Source organism: Lacerta agilis, chromosome 9, assembly GCF_009819535.1.
Source record: "Lacerta agilis isolate rLacAgi1 chromosome 9, rLacAgi1.pri, whole genome shotgun sequence".
NCBI classification, from domain to species: domain Eukaryota; kingdom Metazoa; phylum Chordata; class Lepidosauria; order Squamata; family Lacertidae; genus Lacerta; species Lacerta agilis.
The window spans coordinates 38605570-38624030 of NC_046320.1; the positions used below are offsets into that span (position 1 = coordinate 38605570).

Consider the following 18461-nt stretch of genomic DNA (forward strand, 5'->3'; position numbering starts at 1 on the left):
TTCGGCGGGGGGGGGGCCGACCAGCGAGGGGGGGGTCACGCTTCTCACCCCCTCCTCGCTGGTCACCACCCCCTGCCGAAAAAAAGCCTCGGAAAGGGGGAAATCCCCCCTTTCTGCATACACGTGCGTCGTGACGTCATGATGACGTCACGACGCACGCGTCGTGCCCCTCCCCCAGGGGGGTGCCTCTGCGCTGCCGCCGCCCCCAGCAGCGCAGAGGCTAGCGACGCCACTGGCTGCATGCTTCAGAGGTTTTCTTGCCTCACTCATTCTCTCCATTTAACCTGTATGCCACTTCCATCTTCTCATCCCCAGGTCTATTTCCACAGCTTAGCTCCTCTTGTATGCACAGAGAAACTGACTGAAAGCATGGAGAAGCATTTGAAGGGTGGCAAATGAATGTTTATGTTTGGTGATAGTGTTAGTCCCCAGATGTGTGTCGTTTCATTCCAGTGGTCCCAAACACACTACATATGAGCAACATCCAGGATAGCTTTGGCACAGTTTATCAAATGCACACGTCATTTGATGAAAGCAAATTTCCTAGTCTCTTGCTCTTTGTGATTTCCCTTCCCTCCCACCCATTCATTGCTTGCTGATAGAAGCTTGAGTAAATGAGGAATTTAAAATATATGGATGTAAAAAAACACAACTTTTGTCAGAAGTTGATGGAAGCTTGCTATTTCCATGAATTATTGTGAACGGAATACTAACCAATTCTGCAGAACTCGCCTTCCCAGCCTTGATTACAGCAGCATTTTCCCGTGGGAGTGCAGTGCCCATTTCGACAATGCCTTGAGCATTCAGATGTCAATATCTGGGCAGGAAGAGCTGTTCTTTTGCATTCTTCTGGGACTAAAGGCCTGTAGAAAAATATACAGGCAACATATATATTTAAAAGTCAGGGTCAAAGAGAAATTGTTTACACATAGACTGGATTCATTTTTTTCCTCCAAAAGAAAGCTGTTTAAAATGGTCCATGCAACAGAGTTTCCAAAGTTGTGGAAAATTATATCTTGCATACGTTTTGAGAGTTTTTATGATGATGAAATCCACTGTTTTAGAACAATATGCTATTCAGCAATCATTATAGCCAGCAACAATATTTTCAAAGAAGCCTGGTCACACTGCTTTATAGTTTAATAGCTCCTCCTAAGTCCTCTTGGACATTCTGCTATCTTGGTAAAAACAGAACTTTTAAAAATTAATTTAGGTGCTAGTAAGAATGAAGTTGCCATCCGTTTTTAAAATCTCATTTCAAACACACCAGTATCAGCAGTTAATGATAATGGTGCCACTGATTTTTTGAACTTCTTACTAATATTTTTTAGCAGTGATGTGTAGGACTAAAATGGCATGCACATATTCTACCTACTTACCTGTGAATAGAACTACATTATTAATCATTAACTCATAGAGTTGGAAGGGGCCATGAGAATAATCTAGTCCAAACCCCTGTAATGCAGGAATTTTTTGCCCAACACAGGGGCTCGAACCCATGACCCACTATAGTTAGAGGGAGAACGAACAAAGTATGTGTAGGTGGAAGGGGGAAAGACCTGGGATTGAGGAACTAGAGTAATGAAGCAAGCACAGAACAGGAGAACCAGGAGGGACAACTGGACCTGGGGTCAGAACTGTACTTGAGGCAACTGGAAGTCACCTGTGTTTGCAAGCTAATAGACAATTTCACATAAGAACCAATAGTTTTGTACATGTTGCTTTTTCTTTCCCCCATGTTTGCTGTAGCTTAATCTTATTTTTAACATGTATTTTTGAACTTGTCTGATCTATCACTGCTTGGTTCAGATTTGTGGAAAGATAACAGCGGACTCTAGATTAAACAGAGTGGGAGGATCCCTGCTGGAGAAAGTTGGGAGCACATCAGAAAAAAATATCTCACAAAAATCCCCCCATAAGCTACCATCTATTCATATAGCCCAGAGGCCGAAACTGACACAGATTATTATAGATTTAACAATTCAGAATGTCTGTTGGCAATCATATATCCCAGTAGTGTGGCGGAATAAGGCCTGGTTCATCATGGGTTAACCTATCACTCCCATGTTAGGTAGGTGTTCCCTGGGAGGCGGAGCTACTGGGCATTCTAAAAGGAGGGGGAACAACCTGGAAAGGCAGTTGGGGGTTTGGCAGTTGGGTGTGGAGGTTTAGAAAGAGAAACTGCGAGGTTAGGCTTTGGGGAATGGGAGGAAAGGTCATTTACCATTGCTAACGGGATGCAGGAAAGATTGTAACTGAGCTGAATTATATAAGAAGATTTGTACCAGTACTGACTCAAGATATCCATGTTTTCAAGTTACCTTAATAAAGTTAAAAGTGTTTAAACGTTCGCTGACTGTGGCAGTGCGTCAGTACTTCTAGAGGTGTGGTTGAGGGGAAAAGCACGAGAGGTTTCCTTGAGGTAAAAGGGACGGGTGGCTTATTTACCTAACACACAGAGGACTGGGCAGGGAAGCCAAAGGTGCCACGCAGTTGCCAGAACGAAAGGGCAAGCTGCAGCAGTTTGGGAACCCAGGGCGGGAGATCCCAAGGTGGCAGGAGTTTCACTTTAAGAACGTAAAGCACTGAGGTACCCCAGAGACACTCCCATATAACCAATGAAGGATTCATCCTAGTGGACAGTGAAAGCTAGGGAGAGTCACGGTTGGGGAAGAATCGAAAAGGGTGAGGGAGTGGGATCCCTCACATTTATTTGGTGGCAGCGTCGTGATCCGTAAACAACACCCACACGCCTGTTTAGTTGAGAATCAGACAACTGTATTTTTTCTGTCAGAAAAATGGCTCACCTGAGGAAAGCTAGGGAAGCTAAGGGTGATGAGAGACCCGATGAGGCGGAAACCAGAGAAAACCCTAATGTAGAGTTAGAGATGATGAAAATGAAGTTAGAGATGGCCAGAATTGAAGCTGAAAAAGAGAAAAATAAATTGGAAGCTGAAAAAGAGAAAAATAAATTGGAAGCTGAAAAAGAGAAAAATAAATTGGAAGCTGAAAAAGAGAAAAATAAATTGGAAGCTGAAAAAGAGAAAAATAAATTGGAAGCTGAAAAAGAGAAAAATAAATTGGAAGCTGAAAAAGAGAAAAATAAATTAGAAGCTAAGAAAGAGAAGGAGCGTTTAGCTTCAGAAGAACGGGTACAATTAGCGAAGGTTGAGGAAGAAAAGGCTAAGATAGCTGCTGAGGAGAGAATGCAATCTGAAAGAATACAATTAGCCAAGGTTGAGGCAGAACGGGAGAGATTCGCTATGGAGAGAGAATTGCAGTTGGGAAGACTGAGGCTGGAGGAGATACGGCTAAGAGCAAAATTATCTCAGAGCCAAGATAGTAATGAAGTCACATTCTTTACGCCTTCACAGAAAAATAAACTGTGGCAAGCTGGGGAAGGAAAGGAAAGACAAGAACCCAATCCTGTCAGACAATCCGAGTCTGATAAGTCTCCTCAAAAGAAAATTACGTGCTTCTTTTGTGAAAGTGAGAGTCACATACAAAATAAATGCTCTCTAGTGGTCAAGGCACAAACTGCAGCTGCTGTTGCAAAGCCAGTAAAACTGTTACTTCAAACAGATACTAAAAACCTTCCGCAGACACCAGTCCAGGAGCCAACGTATAGTCAAACAGAGGCTTCTGCAAAAGTTATGCAGGTCTGGAGAGCTGAGGAAGAGGTTAATAAGGAATTTATGGAGACTGTCAGAGTAAATGGACAAGAGTTAGTGGGACTACAGGACTCTGAGTCGGAAGTTACTCTGATGAGACCTAGTTGTATTCCTAAGGAACAATATCTCTCAAACCAATCTTACAGCATAAAAGGTATATGGGGACCGGAGTTTGAGGTGCAGGTAGCAGAAGTGAATATTCAGTATCAAGATTTCAATGGCAAGTGGACAGTGGGTCTTTGGGATGATCTGGAGGTTCCTGTCCTGATAGGCAACGACCTAGCCAACCGGAGACCTCAAATACATGCTATCACAAGAGCGGAATCAAAAGCCCTTGTGGGTTCAAATCCTGCCATTAATGCACCAAACACAGAGCCTGTGAGAGAGGAAGTACTGATTACGCTACCAAATGCACAGGAATCTAGCACCCAGGTTTTAGTGGAACAGAGGGAAGATGAATCTTTGAGAGACTTGTGGGATGAGGTGCAGGGTCCTGACTCTGAAGTGACTTTAGAGAATCCCTGCCTGTTTACTGCAATAGAAGGGAGACGTCATAAAACAGCCAAAAGGAGAAAAGGTGCAGCCAAGTGGAAAATGAAAATAGCCAAAAGGAGAAAAGGTGCAGCCAAGTGGAAAATGAAAATAGCCAAAAGGAGAAAAGGTGCAGCCAAATGGAAAATGAAAAAAAAAAAAAAAAGTTGGTTTTGCCCCGGAAATACCGACTACAAGTTTTACAGCTGGCACTGGAGTCACCCATGGCTGCTTATCTAGGCATTAATAAAACCAGAGACAGAATAAAAGCGTGGTTTTATTGGCCCGGAATGGGAATGGAAAGGAACCCATTGGGAATGCGGACGTCTTAACCTATCTTCAGGATCTACAAAGTGATTTACAGGAACTTAAGGAACTATCATCCTGTAATTTAAAAAGAGCACAACAGAAAAGATGGTACGATGCACACGCCAGAGATCGGAATTTACAAACTGGTGACCAAGTCCTGGTGTTGAGGCCCAGACGACAGCGGAAGCTCGAGGTTTCCTGGGATGGACCCTTTAGAGTGATAGAAAAACTATCAGCGGTGAACTATCTAGTTGAGTTAAATGTTGAAGAGAGACGATGTAAAGTTTTTCATGTCAATATGTTGAAACCATATTTTGACAGAAACCAGGTAATATTGAAGGTTAATGGTCAAATTGGCATGAGGCAAGTATGGTATTTGGGACACATTTTAGGAAGTGGGGTCATCAGGCCTGACCACAGCAAGGTCAAAGCAATTAATGAATGGCCTAGACCTGTCACACACAAAAAAAACAACAACACAGGTTAGAGCGGGAGTGTTTAGCAATAGTGTGGTCGATTGGAAAACTAAAGCCTTACTTGTGGGGAAGAAAATTCACCCTGTGTACCGATCACTCTCCTTTGAGGTGGTTAAACCAAGTAAAAGGCACCAATAATAAATTAATTCGATGGAGTATGCCTTTGCAAGATTACAACTTTGACATTAAACATGTAAAAGGGAAGGATAATGTCATAGCTGATGCATTATCAAGATGTTTTAAGGACTGAATGCTAGAGTGAAAAAAAAAATAGAAAGATAGCAAATGGTATTCCAAATTAGAAATGTGTATAAGTGCCAAAGTAGTTGTTATGGTGGAAATAAGATACAGGAAAAAGTAAATTATTTGTTAAGTTATGTTGCAACATAGAAGTTGTGTACAAAAGGGAAGTACTATGTTGTGGGTTTTGATTAAGCTCCAATACATTGCTTCGGCATTGTTTAAAGTGTATAACTATGCCTATGCAATGACTTTGGGGGTGGGACGAATGTGGCGGAATAAGGCCTGGTTCATCATGGGTTAACCTATCACTCCCATGTTAGGTAGGTGTTCCCTGGGAGGCGGAGCTACTGGGCATTCTAAAAGGAGGGGGAACAACCTGGAAAGGCAGTTGGGGGTTTGGCAGTTGGGTGTGGAGGTTTAGAAAGAGAAACTGCGAGGTTAGGCTTTGGGGAATGGGAGGAAAGGTCATTTACCATTGCTAACGGGATGCAGGAAAGATTGTAACTGAGCTGAATTATATAAGAAGATTTGTACCAGTACTGACTCAAGATATCCATGTTTTCAAGTTACCTTAATAAAGTTAAAAGTGTTTAAACGTTCGCTGACTGTGGCAGTGCGTCAGTACTTCTAGAGGTGTGGTTGAGGGGAAAAGCACGAGAGGTTTCCTTGAGGTAAAAGGGACGGGTGGCTTATTTACCTAACACACAGAGGACTGGGCAGGGAAGCCAAAGGTGCCACGCAGTTGCCAGAACGAAAGGGCAAGCTGCAGCAGTTTGGGAACCCAGGGCGGGAGATCCCAAGGTGGCAGGAGTTTCACTTTAAGAACGTAAAGCACTGAGGTACCCCAGAGACACTCCCATATAACCAATGAAGGATTCATCCTAGTGGACAGTGAAAGCTAGGGAGAGTCACGGTTGGGGAAGAATCGAAAAGGGTGAGGGAGTGGGATCCCTCACAAGTAGCACACACACACATTAGGATTGCAGCTCCGTAATATACCGCAAAGAACATATAGAAGTAATCAAGTTTTCATGACTACCGTGTAATGAAATAAACTGAGCATCTTGTCTTATGATAGTGTCACACAATAATAAACCTTCACGTGCTGAAACTGCCTTGGAAGGTACTGAATTCTCCCTTGCTAGAGGGTTGTAAGCATAGTGTGGATGGCCAACTCTCAGGAATGTTCTGGTGGTGGACTTCCTTCATTGTCGCTGAGCTAGATGAATTGAGATCCCTTCCAGCTCTGTAATTCTATGCTACTATATGTATCCATGAGCTCCAGAAATGCATTTTTGGATACTTTGGGTCATGTTACACTTGTTTCATTTTTTTTTAATTGAAAGCATTTTGCCCCACATTCCAGCTAAAAAGAGTTCCCGAGCAGCACAGAGCAGCCCACAGCACAAGACAGCTCCTGCCCTCAGGCTTACTATCTAGAAGAAACAACATAAAAGGGGAAAGGGCAGGAGGAGGAAGGGGCTAAAAAACTTAGACACCAGCTCTTAAAGCTACAGTTCTTACAATGTCAAGTTGGGATAGAAACAGTTCAGGTAGACTGATGGAATGTGCATTACTAGGTGACAGATGTGAGAGGAGAAAGGAAGGGACACAGGCAGCTTGTCTTTCAGCACAGCCGATGGAATAGCCCTGCTTCCATTCTCTGCCTCTGCTGGAGCCTGATGGAATGGCTGCTGTGAGGTGACACTTGAAGGAAAGCCAAAGGCAGCTGGCCTCTCAGCAGAGCCAATAGAATGATAAGTGAAGTCAGAGTCATGGACAGGTCGGGTGAGCAAACCACTTCATGAGTTCCAGAGGCTTAAGCTGATCTTCATACTTAGAAGTCTCAATCATTGTGATTTGGCAGCCCTGTGTTCAACATAATCAGTCAATGTACATTACATACAATGGCGCATGTGTGTGCCTACATGCAGTTTCATGCTGACATGTACTTTTCTTCCTGAAAGCCCTGTCCATGGGATCTTTTTTTTCTTTTGGTCTCAATTCCAAGCCCAGAAGCAGTAAGCCGCAACATATGCTGATGACACACAGCTCTACTTCTCCTTTACATCTGCAGGTGTGGCAGCGGATGTGCTGGACCCTTGTCTTGCCTTGGTAATGGACTGGATGGGAGCCAACAAACTGAAGCTCAATCCAGAGAACACCGAGGCACTGTTAGTGTGCAGTTCTCTAGACTGCATGGATGAGAGGCTGCCTGCTCTTGACGGGATTACACCCCCTCTGAAGGAGTGGGTACATAGCTTGGGGGTAATTCCTGGATCCTTTGCTGTCACTTGAGGGTCAGCTTGTCTTAGTGGTGTGGAGTGTCTCCAATCAGCTTCAGCTGGTGGACCAGCTGTGCCCCTATCTGGACATGGATAGTCTAACTCCTGTCGCCTATGCTCTAGTAACCTCTAGGTTAGATTACTGCAATGCATTATACATAAGGCTGCCTTTGGAGATGGTTTGGAAACTTCAGCTGGTGCAGAATTTTGGGGCCAGTTTGCTCACTAGGGTAAGATGGTTTGAGCATATTACATCGATCCTGGCCTAACTTCTCTCCCCGTGTAAACCAACCCAGACCCTGCAATCATCATCTGAGTCATTTATTTGTGTGCCACCCCCCACAAGCAGTCTGGAGGGTGGCAACATGAGAACAGGCCTTTTCTGCAGTGGCTCCCCATTTGTGGAATGCTCTTCCCAGGGAGGCTCACCTGGTGCCCGCATTATATATCTTTAGGCACCAGGTGAAAACATTTCTCTATAAGCAGGTCTTTGGCTGATAACAGTCTATATGTCCTTTTAAATGTGTTTGTGGGAGAAGGATTCATCTTTTCTTGTTCTTACTTTTATTATGTATTTTGGGTTTTCATTTTGTATTTTTATGTTGTGAACCTCCGTCTGACCTGCAGATGAAGGGTGGTATACAAATAACAACAGGTTTACACAAGCATGCATGCAAATGCACACCCACCAGCAATGTCAAAGGCTATCTTTACAACAACAATTATAGATTTGAGGGGACCTTATGAAATTAACCCCATTCCTGTCAGTGGCAGAAATCCCACCTAAAATTGTCTTTATACAGGTGTGATGGAAGAGGAAATGGGAGCAAAGGAAAGAATAAAAACTTTTCTTCAGATGACAGCAATGCAAACATTTTCTAATTAATTTCTCCTTAGGCCCAATCACCAACAGAGGCTTCATCACTCTTGGTTTTAAAGAAAACCCTGAATATGTCGTCCCCCCCCCCCCAGTCTGTATTTGGTTAATCAGCTGCATAAAAATAATATTTAGCAGCTAATGCTTTTGTTTTGAATATACATGTAATGGTTTTTAATTTAATGGTATGTTTGCAATTACTGTATTTTATTTTATTTAAATGCAAACTGCCTTGTGAGGGCAGTGTACCCTAAAAGGCAGATTAAAAATTATTTAAATAAAACAAATAAGTAACTACTTTTCTAGCATAAACACAGCACCCCTTCAGGTATGATTTTTCAGTACATTTGCTTTCAGTGCTGGGAGGCATGCCAAGAGCTCATTACTTGATTTACTACAAGGGAATTATGTGGGGAGGAAGAAAAAGAGCCTTCCTTGCTTTCAGATTTTTAAACCCAGCAGCATATCAAATTTATTCTTATATGGTATACTTGTTCATGACCTCTAGTCTTTAAGAAATTCTGTCATATTTGAAAACTAGTCCCCAGCGGAGCCTGTATCAGTGTTAATAGCTGTGAGGTCAATGCAACTGCTAAACAGTTTGTATTACTGTCAGGGTGGTCATGAAAACAACACCTGCTGCATGAGGCCTTGGCAGCTGGGTCAACAGGCACTGTGGGAATTTATCAATTTAGGGGGCCACTTGCATAGCACTTTGACGGATGAATCGGGAAAGAAACTGGCTTACGGGGGTAAAGCTGCTCAATTATGTATTACATTCTTTACGGCAGCAGAGAAAGCAGCTCCGTGCATGCATCCGAAAACAGGCAAAATATAAACCAAAGAGGTATTTTTTGCCTTATAAAATGAAGTACACAAAGAGGTCCTTAATAGCCAATGTTAGAAAGGAAGGCTCTGTGTCTGGATTAAGATGTGACTTAAAAAAATGCTAACACCCCCCCATGCTCTGTGCATGGATTAAGATGTGACTTTAAAAAATACTAACACCCCCCCCCCATAACTGATGTTACAAAGTTTAAAGTCTTTGGGTTTACAAATTCAAAGAACGTTAATGTGCATGTTTCACCCACAAGGAAGGCAGCTGCACATACCGGTAGATAGGAAAATGAGCCAATTAAGTTATCATTCTAAATATACATATGTATTTTGAAGCACTCGTTCTGGGCTTCTACAACTGCGAATGACTTTAAGGATTAGGTAAATTTTGAATTCAAGGGAATCTCATGGTCCACTTGGGTGGATTCCCCGGTCAACCGCTGTTTGCTGACAGCTTTATGTTACATAGTTCCACAGTATTATTTAAAGGCAATCGGGCATAAGAAGATAATTGTGGAGAAGAGGTTTTCATTCTGCGTGTTTTACGGAATCATAGGATTGTAAAAGGGTCTGAAATCATCCTGAGGAACCACTACCTTAAAGTAGGGTTCCCCCATACACAAAGCCATATAGATTGCAGTTTTATGCTCTTTATTCTTAATTCATGTCTTCTACAGTAAAGTGCTCCTTACAAACAAAACAAAACAAAACAAAATTGAATGATGTTATTTGTGCCAGAAGTGTCTGTACAATGCATAGGAAAACTACTCCAAAAGTTCGAGAAAAGTGAGCTAAATGTCACTGACGCTCATTTATATAGGACAGGGTAAATAAAGCATTCTGCAGCAGTTCTTATCTCATTCCTCAAACATGTTCATCAGATTTGGCTGAAAGATCATTATTTGTCTTAAGGCTAGCCAGGTAAGATATATCTGAACCACCAGCAGCACAGTGTCATGTTTCTTTCCATTGCCCCGTGTTTGTTTGCACATTTTCCACATACGTACATGCTTCTGGCGCTCAGATTTGTTTCTTTGTGGGTTTCTTTTGCTTGTGACTATTTACAGCTTCATGTGTACCAATGCAACATTAAAAAAAAATCCCTCCAAAAGGGAAGGAGGGAAGCTGCAAGGTATTTGTTGTGCTCTCCCTGCAAAGAAATTCGGAGAAAAAATGGAGCAAGAAGCATGACAGGTAAATAAGGAAATGTTGCTTTTTAAAACTTTATAAAACATGGGAAATGCCCTCACTGTGGAAGAAGGTGGGAATGAATCGACAAACAGGAGCAAATTAAGCTTCAATTAAAAGAAGACAAAATAATGGAACAGGGTTATCGTTTCATGGCATCCCTATTTAAATATTGAAAAATCTGCCTGTGCCCTTGATCAGGGCTAATATTAAGAGAGCTCAAAAGACCAACAATATGTTGAAAAGATGGCTGAGGGGGATTGTAGGGACATGTGGGCTGCACTCCTTCCCCACAATCTGTGCATTTGGTTGGTGTCGAAAGGGGTTCTATACAAGAACTGTAGAGTTTCCTCACATAGTGCAGATGTGTGTGGCCACAGTGTGTGTCAGCAATGGTGGTCAGCCTGCTCTTTGCAGTTCTGCAACCCCCATCTGAGTTCTTCCAAAGCATGTGGACGGCACCTGAAACCCCCTTATTATGATGAAAGTTGTTCCTTGAAGTGTTGTTGCCTTACTTCAGGCAGCTTGGCAACGAAGACTTTCCTCATCTCTATGAAGCCTGAGCACAGATGCAGTATGACTAATGAAGTGTGGAAAACTTCTGCTATACAGGAAAAGCCAATAGCAATTAATTTTACGATATCTCAATGCTTCTTTTCAGGCAAACCTTACAAAGTGGTTTACATTAAAAAATAATAATAAATTAATAAATCAAGAATCATGAATATGTCTCTAGAATGAAGCAGTAGCAGCAAATTAGAGGGTGAGGAAACTTCTGGAAAGCCATATTTGTCCTCCTTTCAGGGCAAGATGGTTCATGAATAGCCCTGTGGTAGCAGTTGGGGGCAAGAGGGAGGAGTCACTTCTCCTGGAACACTAGGAGGTATGTGGTGGACAGCTCTCAAGGCTCCTCTCCTTTCTCTTCTCCCCGCAAGTGCAATGCAGTTGTAAAGGTGACAGAAGCAGTGTTCAGGGTTCAGTCTGTTGATTCTTTGAAGTGACGGATTGTGTATCATGTATATGAATTTCAGAAAATCATTTTATTGACTTTCATCCCTGGCCACTCTATCAAATGTGTGGCAGTTCATGGAGCGGACAATTCCAACTCAGTGGCCTCCAAAAGCGCATTGGGCCACTGACAGCCTCATACCATGGCCTAATATCACCTGAAAGGCTTGACTTTTGCTTGACTTGTATTTTAATTGTATTGTATACCGGTTAATTCCCCTGGGTCTGACAGCTTTTCTTGTTGTGAAAATGCTATCTTACCCACTTGAAGCTCAGTTAAGCAAAATAAGATCCAGTTTTTAAGATAAATGTCAGTTCTTAATGACTAGACATCTAGCAGGTCTGTTCTATTTATAACAGACTTTCTAGGAAGTAATGCTTGGTGTATTTAAAGGGTGTTGGGAAATGTTTTAATCCAGTAATCCTCTTCCACATGTACTTGGGATGTTGCGTGTACAGAAGAGCAGTTTTTCATGTTCTATCCCTATGGGATCCTGCTGCTTCCATCAAACAAGAGCAGAGCTACTGCTCTGTCTTCCACTTACAGAAACTGGTGTGGAATCCTACTGCAGAGAAGTAACAAGGGAATTCTGTGCAGACTGGCAGGGAAAGCCCACTGGTATATTTCCATCTGTACTAAGCATTGCACATACATGAGAGAACAGTACTAGGATGATGCTGTGCAAAGAGCCATGTGGCATTAGTTGTACAGAGCAGTTTTCTATGTGTGCCTTAGATCTAGGCATTTCATTCAAAAGCTGTACTGAATGTGAAATAATGATTTCAATGCAATTTTGCCCACATGCCAAAACACCCGTAAAAGAAATCTTGTGAAATCCTTTAGTGCTACTATCTTAACAAAATATTTCCTGGCTTTCCATTTTTTAAATCAGTTTCATTTCGAATGTATGCCAGAGTACATAGTGTCATTAGCACAGTGTATTTCCCCCCTCTTGTCTTATTCTAGCCAGATGCATTACCCTCTGCCACACATTAAATAGCTAACCAGGAACTCTGCATTGGGAGGTCTGGCCTTTCAGGTATGTCATTTTGAGACCACCCTAATCGCCGAGGCAACAGGAGCACAAAGCCAAGGTCAAACAAAGCAACCCCCTTGTAATTAGATACTAATAGTGGATTAAAGGTGTAAAATTCACCTAAATCCACACACCAACAGACTAAACAATCCAAATGAAGCCAGCAAGATTTGTTTTGCAAAAATACTTTTCCACCTAGAATTCATAAATAAAACAAATATAGTATGGTTGATTGACTGCAGTAACATCTGCTTCTTAATTAATAACATTTCAGTGGCAGATACATGACAAAGTAATGGAACTTTCCTATATGTTATTAATTTACTGTTAGGTTGTTCAAAATTCTGAAACACTTATGCCTCTCTGTCAAAGGAGAGCCCCCTTATTTCAGCTTCCCTGCCACTTTGCCATTTCCTGCACATCTCAATAGTCTACACGTCCAAGTGTAGGGTAGTCCGCCTCTACAGTACCTTCTCCATTTCCAATAAAAAAGCTGTTGTTTGTATTTTACTCATGAATTTGAAAGCTTATTCATTTGAATGACAAATCTGATTGAGCTTTAAAGAGTGGGTTTTCATGGGGAGGGCTCTGGAGAAAAAAAAAGGGTGGGTGGGCGGGCACTTGGACGGGGAGATTTAAAGTGCGGACTGTGCCTGGAAAGAACAGATGAAAGATATGTGTGGATAAGCCCTTTTAACTCTGCTTAGCTGTGTGACACTTGGCAGTGGTGTTTTTCTATTTTAAAAAAAGAAGAGGTACCAGAACTCACCAGAATACCTCTCTCGTTCTCTTATAATGGCAATGGTGCCCACCTGAGTGGTGCCGGAATGGAGTTCTGGTGAGTTCCGGCTGACGAGAAGGCCTCCTTGTGGCAGGTGAGCCGTTGCTGCTACTGGGAGGAAGAGGGGAGGGTGAGGGTAGCATGGTGCAAATGCACAGGGAGGGGTGCTGGATTGGTTCCACCTAAGTGTTTGCACAATGTCAACCTGACCACTGCCTCACCTCTAGGTAAACAGCACCAACTCACTCACTTATGAAAGCATCTCTTACCTTTTGGGGTCAACAATTTTGTAGAGCTTCCCATTGTGTGAGTGTGTCATGCTTTTACTGCTTGCTAAGATGTAGACCTCACCTGTTAAGAAAACACATACCATAAATGATTACCATAAAAAACTGAAAAGTTAATGTGCAATTTGTGGCTCTTTCTTTTTGTGCAGCAAGGATATTAAATAATTATTTAATTCTGCTTTACATTAGTATTTCCGGTTTCTTTGTTTCTTTGTTGTTGTTTTTTAAAGCGAACAGAACTGAGAAAGAACAACTTGGCTGATAAAGCCCCAAAGATTCACAGCAGGGCATGGAAACTGAACCCGGGACCCTCGGTCAAAGTCTACAGATCCGAAGATACGTTCTGTGCTTGAGTCTCAGTATCTGACCTCAGTCTCAGTCCTTATTGTGCATTTATGTGAATATATTTCTCCTAAAGCCCCTGGCACAAAAGAGGCATATAAACGTTGCTGGCATTTCTCTTTGCTTCTCTTTCTGTCACAGTGTGAAAAAGGACTAAGGGAGCAATCCTAACTAACCTCCTACAGTCTGCTGGGGCTTTATGGGGTGGTGGTGCCAAAGTTCTATCCAAAGCTTTGTGGCCGGGACAGAGGGTAGTGGGTAGGCAGATGGCTGTGCCAGCCTAGATCTGACTCAGCCTCACCATAAGAAAACTGTGTTTGGGATCTTTATGGTGGCTTCTGTTGCCAGGGTCCCTACTGGGAGCATTTCTGCCTGCCCACGTGTTTGCAGGTGGAAGAGGGAGTTTCACACCAGTAGTCAGTGGGAGACTGAAAGCATCAATGTGGTTTCATTTGCTCTTGTAGAATGAGCAGGGCAATTCGGGAAAACATTTAATAGAGTTTTGTTAGTTTGGAAAAATGAAGAATCAATCATTCTGCAGATATGATGCAATTGATATACCCAGTACACATTATGGAGATAGCTTGTCCATGTTCTGGAAACCTGTTTAGACTACTGCAATGCGTTGTAGGTGAGACTATCTCTGAAGACTGCTAAAAAAATGGTAAGTACTAGAAAACACAACCCATAGGTTACTAATGAGCTGTTATTGAGAATATATCTTGTCTGTGTTTATGCAGCTCCATTGGCTTTTGTTCTAGTACTATTCCAAGTGCTAGTGCTTACTTTTAAGGCTCTGCACAGATTAGGATGTGGATATCAGAAGGAAAGTCCACTTCCATCTTTGGAGCCCCTTCTTGAGCACCCACACTACCTGAAGTTTTTATTTATTTAAACACATTTATAAACTACTTAATATATATAAAATCTCTAATTGAGGCAAGAAGTGACAGGGCCTTCTTGGTATTGGCTCGTTTATGGTATTCTCTCTCTAGGAAGGCTCTCCTGGTGCCTACACTAAGGTATTTTGGGTCCCAGGGGAAGATTTTTAAAATTTCCCCAGGCTTTTAATATTTGAGTATCTTATTGCTACTTTTTAATCCTTGTGTTTTATTGTTTGTTTTCATTTTATTACATTTTAATAAAATATTTTCTTATTTCTTGTGAACCACCCTGATAATATATTGAATTGCAATAGAACTTTCTAAATGCACACATAGATAGATAGATAGTTAACACATATTGGCCAAGTTTTTCTTATAAATATAATAATATCCTAAAGAAGCTGTTTTTGTCTTACCTACTTCATCTTCACCAAATCCCAAGATATGTCCTGAAAAGAAACCTCTACATGAACCACTGTTGCCCAGACACAGTGGTTTCTCTTGCCACTGTTTGGTCACGGGGCTCTGTTGCAGTGTTAAAAAATTTCTGTAAACACAAATTTAAAAAGGGACAAAATGTTACACAATGTGCTTTACACCACTAAAATCTAGAACTATAATGAACCTATGTAAGATGGAGTCCTTTAAAATCTGAGCCATAAAGCCTACAATCCAGATTATACTTTGTGCCTCTGAGCACTGATAAATTCTCATGAAATATGAAACGGATTGACATAGCACAATGTTTTGATGAATCCAGACCTATTATGCTTTGGTCACTGAGAGCTACTTGAGGTGCTCTAAAAGGCTTTCCATGTGATTGGTGGCAGTGACGGAGCAAGCTGATCAGGTGCCTGGGGCGGTGCGTGTGACCTGCGCCCAGGGGCTGGGCCAGCCATGTGCAGGGATGGGGCCAGCCAAGACAGGACGCTCTGTGGGGCCTCCAAGGAGTCTGCCTCCTCCATCTCAGCCGCCCTATAGCTGGGGATGAGGAGGCGGGTGGACCAGGAGAGATGCATGGCTCGGGCATGCTACATGCCCCACGGTGAGTGCCGTCTGCCATTTTGTCACCCCCCTCAGTGGTGACACCTGGGGTGGACCGCCCCCACTGTAACCCCTTCCTTCGCCCCTGATTGGTAGGACTTTAGAGTCTGCCCTCTCTTGGGAACAACAACGGATCTATCACTTGCCAAAAGATGTGGAGCCCTCAAATATCCCACAGTACCTACACACAATGTATTTCACTCCTGGTACCATGTGTCCCTGAAGTCCCAGATTCAATGTAGTAATTTCAACCAGATATTTTCTAAAAAGCAAACACCCATACATGTGCAACATCCATTAACTGAACATAACCTTCCTTAACTGAACAAACAAACTGACAGGCTCGCTCTTAAGAAGCTGTTCATCTTAAACATACAGTAGCATATATCAGCATGGGATGTGTGCACAAAGGGGGCTGCAGACTAGGAGAGAGGAGAAAGCATGGAAATGGGGGTAATCTATGCACAAGGGACAGTTGAGATAAAGTAAGGGGGCAGGGAGAAAAAGAGGTGGTTGCAGAAAAGGCGGGAGGAGGAGGAATGGGAATGTAGGTGAAGATGAAAGCAGGGGCATGAAACAGTCTACAGCATCAGAGGAAATGGTGACTTCATAAATGGGTGAAAAGGGTGCTTAGTAGTTGCCATGTGTGGGAGGAAGAAGATGCAGGAGGTTACTATGAGGGTGGCTACATCTATACTGCTTTTGTGTGAGTTTTAAAGAAACTTACCCATTGCGGTCTGCAAATATATAACTTCCATAAAGTCTTTCAGACTGGCAGCCTCTGTATACAAATCCACCAACCAACGGCCCACTACTGAATGGCTTGAATTCCAAAAGTGAAGGCTCGCTTTCTAAAAAGGAACTACCATAGTGTTAGATTAAATGCAATTTCATTTGTTAAAGACACATTTTAATTCAAAGAGGAGAGTAAAAAAAGCAGGATATTTGTGTTTCAACAACCCCAGTGCTGCAAACCAGAAAATGCAAGGTAGAATTTAGGCTAAAATAAAATTACAGTTTCTTTAGTCAGCAACATTTGTCCAGCATTAGATCTTATGCAACACAATCCTATGCATGCTTTAATTTAATTTTCAGTCTTACTTTTTGCATTTCATTACCATTTGACTGCATATTGCATGACTTTTCTCTCTCTCCACTTCTCGCCTCAGATGAAGTGGATTCTAGTCTACAAAATCTTACATTTTCATTACTCGTTAAGATGCCACAAGATTCTTCCTTGTTTTCCCAAAATATATAATTTTTAATGATTGGCACACACATGGTTTTTGTTTGCTATACTCTAGCAAGCTAGAGACTACTGCACTTATTTTTTCTTAATTTTGGAAAATGAATTTGCATGGTAAGCTTTTAGGGTAAGTAAGACAATATTATGCAATCTGATAAATTATTCTTTTAAGCAAGGGACCACAGTACTTTACTCTAATTGCATTCTTCCCTGGGTGGTCATAATTTTGCATCACAAAATTGCTTTGTTTCATCTTCATTAGAATCATCCAGAATTCCACTGGAACTGTGGCTTAATAAATCCCTTTTCAAACCACATCACTCTTTAGTATGGCATTTATAAAATGCACCCACAAATATGTGCAATGGCTAAAGCTGAAATCTAGAAGAGGGCTTGTCATGCTCTCAAGTTCCACCGATTTCAACAGGTCGTAAGTGCTCATAACTCTGTTCTGGCTTGTAGATAATGCTGCAACATTTTAAAATCATGTATCTGTAACTATGAAACTAGAAATACTTTAATTTGAAAGGAGTGTCTAATGGTCAAAATATTTAAAAAATCTTCCTTTTGCTCCCTTTCACATATAACATATTAGATATGCCTGTAGGGCTGTACTCACTATCCTACACATTATTGGAAGGCTATTTAAATATACTGTACGTATTATAGGACTTACCATAATCTTTCCCCTTTATTATCTGAAGGATTCTTGCTGAGGACCTGTTCTTCCCATTGGAGTCTGAACAAAGTATTGTTAAATTAATATTTACATCAGTTGGGTGACGATCCACAGCACACCTGTTCAACAGCATGTTAAAAGAGAGATGAAACAGCAAACCTTCTGTCATTTACCATTTTGCTTCTATACCAGAATACAAAACAATGCTGAAATGCTGGTCCTCAAGTGCATGTAAATGACCATTCTTATAAGGTTTGTTTACTATGTGAGTTGAAAACCTTAGCCTGGAAGCTGAATACGGTCCTCTGGGCCTCTCTGTATGGTCCTCCAGACAACCTTTAGCCACCCCACCCCAGACCACAACTCGTTCTGGCTTCGCCCCAGCACTCCTTGAATGCTTTTGCCCAGCTAGAATGTGTCTTTGAGCTGTCATAATGTCTCTTGCTGGAAGGATGGAGCGGTGTGTGTGTGTGTGTGTGTGTGTGTGTGTGTGTGTAGCCGAAACAAATTCCAAGTATGTTGGAAAATGTACTTGGCCAATAATAAATTATTCCTATTCCTATTCCTAGTTGCAGAAATCTCTTGACTTTGGGGCTGGGCTATATGTTTTGTTGCAGCTGAGGTAGATAAAAGTCTCTAGTTGTGCTGATGCAGGTGTAGCATGGAGTTTCTTCTTTCTGTGCTCTTCCCAGTGGTCATTCCTCCTCTGGTCACTGCTGTGGATACACAACCTCAC

General features: G+C 42.0%; 1 protein-coding gene across 5 annotated transcripts in view; it reads right to left on the reverse strand.

The window, feature by feature from the left end:
- HHIP (hedgehog interacting protein) overlaps positions 1-18461 on the reverse strand; it is a 74550-nt gene that overhangs the window by 3553 nt on the left and 52536 nt on the right. For all 5 annotated transcript variants that reach the window (XM_033159719.1, XM_033159720.1, XM_033159724.1 and 2 more), the window contains exons 8-12: positions 17723-17844; positions 16528-16651; positions 15173-15303; positions 13513-13594; positions 715-863 (exon numbers count right to left, since the gene is read on the reverse strand). In XM_033159719.1, coding sequence (XP_033015610.1) covers positions 715-863; positions 13513-13594; positions 15173-15303; positions 16528-16651; positions 17723-17844 — 608 coding nt within the window. The remainder of the gene's footprint in view (positions 1-714; positions 864-13512; positions 13595-15172; positions 15304-16527; positions 16652-17722; positions 17845-18461) is intronic.